Raw genomic sequence first — 9804 nt, forward strand, 5'->3', positions numbered from 1 at the left:
GGACGCAGCTGATGCAACACTGGACCGAGATAACACCAAGCATCACGTCACAGCACTGTTGGCTACAAGAACAGCTCACAAGAGGAAGTCGGGTCTTACTCCCAATAAGAAAGTCTCAGCGGATTTTTTTTGGTCTGTGTAGTCGTGTAGATTCACCGGTGAGTAAACTGCTGCATTTGCTGTATAGTAGCGAGATCTTAAAACTGAAATCAATTTAGTTTTTTAAACTTTAATGTATAAGGCTGAATTGAATTTAAAAATGTATGCTTTATCTAATCTGCTACCACGAGTTTACCCTCACACATGTGCCCATTAGATTTCATGATGATGGGTTTATTTCACATTTTCTGTGCTGCATGAGAAGGTGTTTCAGCTTGTTCTTTTAATTTATTTACGACCCTAATCCACCCCCCACCCCCACAATGCAATTGCCACTTTTTGAATGATTTCCTCTTTTATCAGGCGGCTCCTGTAGCAGTGATGCATGCAGAGAAGACATGCCGTCATGCCGGTGTGCGCTGGCGCGGTTTAATTTGTCCGGATGTCTGCATCTCACAGACTCCCATAAAAAAATGTACATCTAAAATGTGATGCTGATTGAGCTCACTCATCCAGAACTCTCTAAAACTCTCAGGACAGCTCGTTAGCACACTAATCCAATTGGAAATCAGCCACACTCAATGGATACTGAGGGTCCAGCCCCAAAAGGGGAGCAGCCCGAGCCCCCTATTACACAACAAGATGTGAGCACTGAACGATGTTGGCACAACAGTGAACAGCACATGGTGTGAGGAGGGGGCCAGTGCCCCGACATAGTAACTAAAAGGGGATGGAAAATCCTTTAAATGTGCGTGAAGTGCACAAAGAATGCACGGTTTATTTGCGTAATTTAGCCGTAAAATGTGATTTATGTTTTTGTATTTTCATAATATATGATTTCCCTTGTGATAATAGTCGTATCTTATCCAAGATAGCCAAATTTCACTTTTTTCTTTTTTAACCAATGTGTGACTTCTTCTATAAGGAGTTCAAGGCAAAATGGGTTATCTCTTTCCTTAAACAGTGTAGACCGGTTTTTAATGCTGTCACTGCCACATCGGCCTGGTTTTGGCACTGTTTTCGTCTACTGTATAGCACTGTACGCCCTCTCCTCCTGATTGGCTCTCGTTGAAGGCAGGGCAGTATAAATACTCTCAAGTTACCTTCTTCCTTCCTTTTTTTGGAAACTCTCTGAACTCTCGGTAAGTGCACTTCTGAAACGATGAATTACGCAAAGCTGATTGATGGACAAACGAAGAAGCATCTTAAAAAAAATTAAATTAGATGAAACTCTGTTCAGTGTTGGAGACGTCACTTGTAGAAATGAAATTGCATGTTGGAGAGCTGCGTTAGATGAGCAGGTTTTTTTGTTCCGTACGATCCATCGTGGTGTGCGTTTCTAAATCCTGAACACTTGTTGAAAACTACAGTAATTTAGCATTAATGTTAGTCAAAAGTGATCAGGGTGATTGAAAGGCAGTCACTTGGCCTTGCTTTCCGCTGGAGTGCTCCGTTGCGCCTATTTGGAAATAAAAGCCTATCATTTGCATCCAACTGCAGACGTGTCCTCCCCGCTGACACGTCTTGCATTTCAGATCGTTTTCATTGTCTTTATTCACCTTTTCTTTTCTTTTCTTTTCTCTTTTTTTTAAGCGCGAAAAAAATCGAAAAGGTTGTAAAGTAAATCGTCTTTACTTGGTCACACTTCTGTCCTCTTTTCCTCTCTCTGACTGTTGGCGCTTGAGATCATGAAAAGGAGCCCAAATCTCTTGACACAGAACTTGTTTGGTTTTTTTTGCCAAAAAATATATATTTGGCAAACAATATTTGGCAGAAAACAATTAGAACTGAAGGTTGCTTTTGAGGGATTGTTAGGAGAATTCTGCTGTTCCTATATAGCAACACTGAATTTCACAGACACCTGTGGAATTTAACAGCGTTGGGGTCTCAATAGTGTGAATGCTCTCTTTTCCCCCACAGGTACCAGCATGCCTGTCATCAGAACCCTCAGCAAGGTGGCCAAGCAGGCCCTGCTCAGCACCCCAGGGTGCGGCTGCCAGCCTCTAACCGTGGCTGTTCGCAACATCAGCTTCTCCCCCCGCCAGGTGACATCTGATGCCAGCTTCCATTCCGTGTCCTTCTCAGAAACAGACCACCCCAAAGTGCTCATTACAGGTAAGCAACAGTTCAACCTGTAGTGAGAGGAGGTCAGACAGTTCAGATGAGGATCATTGAGATGTTTTGAGTTCGTACAAAATGTGCTCGGCAGGGATTCAACACCAGCAGGACTTCTAACAAGTCTGGCAATGAAAGCAGAGCGGGGTGCTAGTTAACAACAAAAGTGTAGGCGACAAGTGCTTTGACCCTTTTCTTATGGCCCACTCTCCTTAGTTACTTCAGTCTCCATGGAAACCAGCACTAATGATTATGAGCTGCTGCTGATTTAATTTGGTCAGTGTCGTCTGATGACACCTTGTGTTTCTGTCTCTCTTCGTCTATTGCAGGTGGCCTGGGACAGCTGGGTGTGGGGCTCGCCAAATTGTTGAGGTAAGAATTATCCACCTTGTGTTTGTCTTTGCACAAATTTCACATTCCTTGCCTTCTGATGGCAAAGCGCCAGCTGTAAAATACACTGTAAACAGAGTGTTCCTGGGTTTCCGTACCTTTTCGAAGTTGTATAACATTGACTTCCTGCTTCACAGAAAGAGGTTTGGAAAGAACAATGTCATTCTGTCTGACATCAGAAAACCTCCAAGCAACGTTTTCAGCAGCGGTGAGTTGACTCATAGTAAACATACACAGTTTTTTAAAGTCTAGCCAATTATTTCATCACATGAGAAAGTACAGAGTTAGTATGTGTATCTGTGACAAATACCACACCAATTTTAAAATTCCTGTATTTGGCAATAAAGGTTGTTAATGTGTTACAAATGTACAATCGTTTTTAGCCTCAGTTTAAAATGGCCAAATAGGGAAACTACAGCATCTCCTGTTCTTATTGATTTTTGTTTATTTATTCTGAAGAGGTCACGCTCTCCTGGAAAATGTTGAATATATATTACTTAAAATCAGTAAGTGACATTTGGTGGCTTTGCTTTGCCAGTGTCAAGTAATGAACTGTCCAAATATGTAATTAATGTAGAGGTTAATAGCATGTAGTTGTAAAAAAAATAAATAAATTAAAAAAATGCAAATAGAGAAGACAGATAAACTTAGAAGATAGGCAGTAAATCCTAAATAAGGACTCAATACAAGATAAATTGAACAAATCTGTCTGTCACCATCAGGCCCCTTCATCTACTCAGACATCCTGGACTACAAGAACCTGCGGGAAATTGTGGTGAACAACCGCATCACCTGGCTGGTTCACTACAGCGCCCTCCTCAGTGCTGTAGGAGAGGCAAATGTGGCCCTGGCACGCTCTGTTAACATCACTGGTGAGTGATCTTGTGACATGTAACCTAGAGATAAATATTTCATAGTGTTTCTTTAAGGCTTAGTGTCCTCATTTTCTCCTTTGTCTGATTCACAGGGCTTCACAACATCCTGGACATTGCAGCTGAGCACGGCTTGCGTCTGTTTGTTCCCAGCACAATCGGTGCATTTGGACCCACTTCTCCCCGCAACCCCACACCAGATCTCTGTGTGCAGAGACCTCGCACTATCTATGGCGTCTCCAAAGTCCATGCTGAGCTGATGGGAGAGGTGAGATCTCAGATGCCTTTCTTTCTTTTGTTACTCCATAACTCTCCCTTTCTATCTCTGTTTTTAAATTTAAAAGATAGTCAATAATTGATTCCTCTCTGTTCTTTCGCAGTACTACCACCACCGTTACGGCCTGGATTTCCGCTGTCTTCGCTACCCAGGAATCATCTCTGCCGACTCCATGCCTGGGGGCGGAACAACAGGTGAGAGAGATGAAATGCCATGGCATAGAACCTCAGAACATATGCAAGGTTTCACTTTTAATGGATATCTATTCCTGTACCCCTCCTGCCATGTCACAAGTCTGTTATGTAACTGGCTTGTTCCAGAGTCTTCGCTGTATTTTTAGGCCGGCAGATAACTCAATGCGTTATCTCCATATTTTATCTTGTCTAAGCTGCTGCCACACCCTCTTTCAGAGTTCTGTTATCAATTGCTTAACATAACTGTTTCATATTTACTTTGTTTCACTTTTTCCTTTCACCTGTATAGATATTTAAAAAAATTTCTTTTGGAGATGCTAATCTGTGTTTATTTTCTGTGTCTGATCAGACTATGCCGTTGCGATCTTCCACGATGCAATCAAAACCGGAAAGTTTGAATGCAACCTGAAACATGACACGCGGCTGCCAATGATGTACATCGACGACTGCCTTCGTGCCACGCTGGAGGTGATGGAGGCACCAGTGGACACACTGAGCATGAGGACCTACAACATCAACGCCATGAGCTTTACCCCCGAGGAACTGGCCCAGGAGCTCCAGAAGCAGATGCCCGAACTGGAGGTCACGTATGACGTTGATCTCGTCCGACAGGCTATTGGTAAGTCAACTTTTTCTTATGTTTGTAGAGGGATATTAATCAGATTAAAATCAGATAAACCGATTGTCTAAACGTAATTCTACATCTCACTTATGTGTTTATCCCTAGCTGACAGTTGGCCAATGAACTTCGACGACTCCAATGCAAGGAAGGACTGGGGCTGGAAGCACGATTACGATCTGCCAGAGCTTGTCCAGACGATGCTCAACTACTTTGGCGCAGAAACACGCATGGCCCGCGCTAACTGAGGGTGCACAGCATCAGAGTATCGTTTGTACATAATGTAAAGACTGACCAAAGAGAATAGAGAAATATGGCCTGTACATAGTTGTTCTCTCACTTCTCTCTGTAAATAAGAAGGGCTCTGCTTGCCTGACACAAGGCCAACGTGTCTGCAGAATGTCAAGTCAGTGCGGGGTAGACAATCCTTCCCCTGCTCCTGTCTATCAACCTGACTTTGCGCTCTTTTCCTTATATTTCTGCTTGGAGATTTGGGCAAGGAGCAGTTCTGTCAATGGAAGGTTGTCAGCAGTATCAGGGATAACAACGTGGCCTGTGAAAACTTGTTAAGAAGAAAAGGAGGACTACTTGCATGTTCATGAATTGTGCACCGTGTTGCAAAGTTAACTAACTGGAGAATGTTGCATTATGTATTTGTGAGCATCCAGCTTTCTTTGGAAATCCAAATCTGTCAGGGTTTATGTTTTTGTTACATTTCCAAGGACTGCCTAAATTCAGGTATTCAGGGCCTAATGCTCCTGCGCTAAAATCAATTAACTCAGTGACTTTTGGATTTTAAGGGTATACAAATACACAAGTCATGTCCTTTGATGCACTTTAGACCAATTAATATCTTCGAAAAATTACCATCAAATAAATGAGCATAAATGCCTGTGGGGGCAATTTCTATTACAGCGCATCTGTATTTCGAGCAGTTCAGAGAGTTAATTCTTAAGAATTGTTCTTCCTTTTATTCCAGCATAATATTATTTATTCTGTCTATCGGTGTTAAATGTGCGGGAGCTTCATCAACTGAAAGCTTTTTCTCAACACTCTCGTTTCCAAGTGTTTCTGTCCGGTTTTATGTTTGTTTGTTTTTCATCAACTCTGTGGGGTTATTTTGACATAAAGGGAAATGTGACATTATATGCCACATTCACATTCAGCCACATCTGGTGGATTCTGTATTTCAACATTAAGTGAAAGGAATGGAATTGGTTAATATGTGAAGTATTAGCAGGTTCTGTCTGTTCTTTCAATCACACAATAAGCTTTGAAAATAAAACCTTTTTCCATGTACTCTGCCTGTTTCTGTCGTCTTTTTAAAATAAGATTTTATTGTCATAGATGCCTTTGTTTAGCAGTAAACTGACAGGAAACATGGGAGAGAGAGGCAGGTGTGACATGCAGCAAAGGACCTCCGACCCGGATTCGAACCGTGGTCAGCTGCATATATGGCATGTGCACTAACCACTCGACCACCTGCGTGCCTCTTTTTGATAATTTTATCACTAACAGAATCATCTGGATACCATTACATAAACAAAGTGCAGGCAATGTTACCTAAGTTACCCTTTGGGTTGTGGAAAACTGGCCTTGGCAAACATTTAAGTACAAAATGTCCTCACAGTGCAACCGTGAGCACTTCAATCCTGAAAACATGGCTGTTTCTGTTCTTAAAGTGAAAATAATTGTTTTTTATTTTTATTGTATTGGACTGCTATTATGCAGGGTGTCTAGGCAGTCTGTAACAGTCAGTGGATCAGATCCATTAGGGCATGTGTTTAGTGATCTTTAGGGGCATTCTGTAGAGTGGGGGAGATAGTAATATTGCATTTTCAGCATTTCAGAACAGGCTGAAACCTGTACTGTCTGATTGCAGACATTGGAAAAAAGAAAGTAGCAGCTTCGAGCTTGTACTTGCTGTACCTGTAATATAATCTATAAATGATAAGGCCGCACAGAGGGTGAAACAAATTATCATAATGACATGAATAAGAAACAGCTAGCATCTGATCTGCATCTGCATATGCTGTCGAGGCTTTTTCAGACAACGCTATCATGAAACCATTTTGCTTGAGTTTCACCCTAACTGTGCTGTTAAAGCTGCAACTTAGGGTTGTAGCTTTGAGGCAAACAATTTGCTTTTTGCTAGACATATGAAATGTGGGGCTCCTCAACCTGAAATGTCAGTTTTGTGTGCCGTACTCAGAATCATTGTGAAATTGTGTGTTTTTTGTGAAACTCTAGATATGGATGATCATTTAGTATGATTAACAATATTCATAGTGTAAATTTTTGGTAATTAATACTGACTTTATGTTGTTTATGTTATTCAGTGAATAAATGAATTACACAATAGTTACAACTGCAATTAAAATGACTCGAGTGTTAGAATGAACAGTGTGGTTTGGGTTTTTTTTGTTCACAAAGGCCCTACTGCATCTGAGTGATACAAATAAACATTTCCCCAAAATGATTTATTAAAGGGCAGAAGGGTGCAGCTGGAAAGCAATCAAGTGCACTGAGGCAAATGCAGTACAAGTAATAGCCTAATTATTGACGTATTTACAGAATGGACATTTAAAAAAGAACAAAAAAACATCCCAGATGAGAGAAGTGTCCTCCTCAGCACATCAATAAATGCACTAAACCTGGTGCTGCTCTATTTTCTTGATCTAATGGGATCATAAACTGTAACCCTGAGGACAGCAATGTCCTCCACTGAATGCTTGATAGCCTCTCTTCAATTTCTCTGTGTCAGTAATTACAGTTAGGTGACCTTGCTTGGTTTTGTTTTGCTATTGTGCTGCAGAGACAAAGAGCACAGAGGGGAGGCAGACTGGCTGAGTGCGCTGAGAGAGTCACTTTATCCAGCTAAACTCAGTGCCACGTAAGCTGAGGCACATTGAGCGGGCTTCAGTCATGAATGACTGAAACTGAGGCTTTCATTTCAGCCAAACACTACACAAGCTCTCATCACTAATTGGTGCATCTCCTCTCTGAATGTGTGTCAACAAAATCTGCAGGTATGCTCTTCGGTTGGTATTGTTATTTTCTCATTATGAATTTCAATAATCCCAGGAACTGAATGCATGCTTTTTCCCACATCCTCTCAACCTCACCGAGAAGAAATAATTACACACTGTTCTCACATCAAGCAGAAGTACAACAAACAGTATTATCTTTGTTTTCCAAAGATCTTGAGTCTTGTACAAAGGGAAGACAAAATAATCTTAACACCACATGGAAAAAAGGACCAAAGCAACTACCTCAAACACAGCTGCTAAAATGACTGCGATGGATTTTAATGTTAGACTCTTAACTTCCGAGCATTTGTAGTTTTTTTGTAAAGCTTTTATGGTCGTTAAGAAACATCTTTGCTCAAATTGCAGGTTCTTATGATTAAAATGTAGGCATTTCATTGGTTTAAATCCTCTTTTAGAGTTTTCTGCCCCCCACGCCCTATGACAGATTAGTTTAATTTCAGGAGCTTGGTTGAAATGTAGAATTGAAAGTGAAAATCAATATTTGCACTGGATTTCCAAATATAGCTGTAATTCAGTTTTCCTACCATGAGGAACAGAGAGGAAATTATACTGATATTTTCTGTAGCTTGTCTTTAAGAACTGAGAGTATATAGCCTGCTGTGGACTATAGTATGACTGAAAAATAAGCACATTCCTTTCAAGAGTCACAACACATGCACACATGTTGGCTACACAAGCATATAATGCATAGGACATGTAGACCTGTTTCTATTGGCTGCAGGAAAACATATTTTCACATGCAAAGGTTGTTTTATATAACATGCGTGTCTGTATAATGTGACTGAAGGGTTGGAGCATGTATGGTCCTCAAAGTTTTCCAAGAAGAACCATGGGAACAAAGACATACCAGACGAGGCCTTTAATTTTTTTTCACTTCTCTTTCTAGTAAGGGAAATCTTGCCTCTTATGTAAGATACTTGCAAGCCTGCCTTCCACCAACCAATCAGAGAGCGTCCTCGGTCGTCTGGGCCCCAATGTTTTGTCCGTCATCGTGTAATAAAATTCACAAAGCGTGCAGCTGCTTACGTTGGACCAGGGCAGAACGTGAAGGGGCGAGACATGAAGAAGGTCGGGGGGAGGGAGCTGCCGGGCATCAGGCCAAAAACCGCCATAACACCCTGTACCACAGCTGTTATTCCACATGGAGACTTGTTGCTATGGGAATGGCACACCAACACTACCACCAGCACCCTCCCACCTTCTAGCCTCAAGAGAAATATAAAGCTCTGCTGTGTATGACACCCTTACATTTACAGTTACGGTCTTTCAGTCCATTCAGTCAAATCACTGCAATCCTGTGGTTTCTCTGTTCCTCATTTGTGACTATTTGACAGTTACGGACTGACAGAAGTGACTGGCCATTCATCAAAAAGCACAAATCTCTTGACTCTGATGAATGAAGGGCCTCCTTTTGCTGAGGGAATGTCTTTTCACTGCTCCACTGATCTGGAGCAGGACTGACGTTATAATGGTCAGAAAATCAATTTTGACTTTGGGATCATGGCCACATTTATGAGCTCTACAACTCATTGATCCCTAAACTGAGCTATTAATCTAAAATGATTTGATCTGACCTTTACACTTCAAACATGCATTTTGAGCACGCGACCTGTTCTTTTGTCTCTTCAACCGGTTTTGTGAAGTCTAACAATATTTCTTGTCACTGATCTCTCACGAGGCGTCCAACATTGTTATGTAACCTTGCCTTAATCTTTCGCTTGAGGTGGTAACTTTAGCCACAGATTTGGTGTCAGATAAGAGCATAACACAATCCAGTCTGGACTATTACAAAAACAGAGTGATGTCTGACTCTGGCACAGCAGACATCATGTGTTTTGTTCACTTTAATCCCGTAAGTAAAGCTGTGCAAATAGGAGGAGACTGGATTCAAGATAATCACTACTGTAGCTCATATAGTGCATGTTTCACCTTTATGTAACCACAACTATTATACAGAGTTTATCTTACAATGAGTTATTCATTCAATCTATGTTTGGGACTTGATAAAACCCCACTGCACAAATCCAGTGGGTTGAAGGATAATGAAAATAGACATAAAAAATCTAAGCAAGAATGGACCTTGTGGATAGCATATTTTTGTTGTATGACATTTGGCTCTATAAGTAAAATGCAGTCCTCCTTCTCCTTTCTTTTCTAAATTTCATGATGAGACAAGCTAAAAACACAA

The 9804-nt window shown here is 41.2% G+C and overlaps 1 protein-coding gene across 2 annotated transcripts; it reads left to right on the forward strand.

Annotated features, from left to right (window-relative positions):
- On the forward strand, positions 1-5865 carry tdh (L-threonine dehydrogenase). Of its 2 annotated transcripts, none has more exons than XM_062437066.1 (9): positions 1-158; positions 2020-2214; positions 2544-2586; positions 2742-2812; positions 3327-3476; positions 3572-3744; positions 3857-3947; positions 4297-4566; positions 4675-5865. In XM_062437066.1, the coding sequence occupies exons 2-9, from the start codon at positions 2028-2030 to the stop codon at positions 4812-4814; spliced, it is 1125 nt and encodes a 374-aa protein (XP_062293050.1). In that variant the 5' UTR covers positions 1-158; positions 2020-2027; the 3' UTR covers positions 4815-5865. The 2 variants fall into 2 exon arrangements, with proteins under 2 accessions (XP_062293050.1, XP_062293051.1); XM_062437067.1 differs by lacking the exon at positions 1-158 and adding an exon at positions 1127-1241.
- The last annotated feature ends 3939 nt before the right edge of the window (positions 5866-9804 follow it).

Source organism: Scomber scombrus, chromosome 17 (assembly GCF_963691925.1).
Source record: "Scomber scombrus chromosome 17, fScoSco1.1, whole genome shotgun sequence".
Classification (NCBI taxonomy): Eukaryota; Metazoa; Chordata; class Actinopteri; order Scombriformes; family Scombridae; genus Scomber; species Scomber scombrus.

Bases quoted from the DNA above. Each gene is read 5' to 3' on its own strand.
- tdh (XM_062437066.1), top strand. From the start codon at position 2,028: ATGCCTGTCATCAGAACCCTCAGCAAGGTGGCCAAGCAGGCCCTGCTC. The intron at 3,477-3,571 runs GTGAGTGATCTT...TCTGATTCACAG, and splicing joins ACGCTCTGTTAACATCACTG to GGCTTCACAACATCCTGGAC. The intron at 3,745-3,856 runs GTGAGATCTCAG...GTTCTTTCGCAG, and splicing joins ATGCTGAGCTGATGGGAGAG to TACTACCACCACCGTTACGG.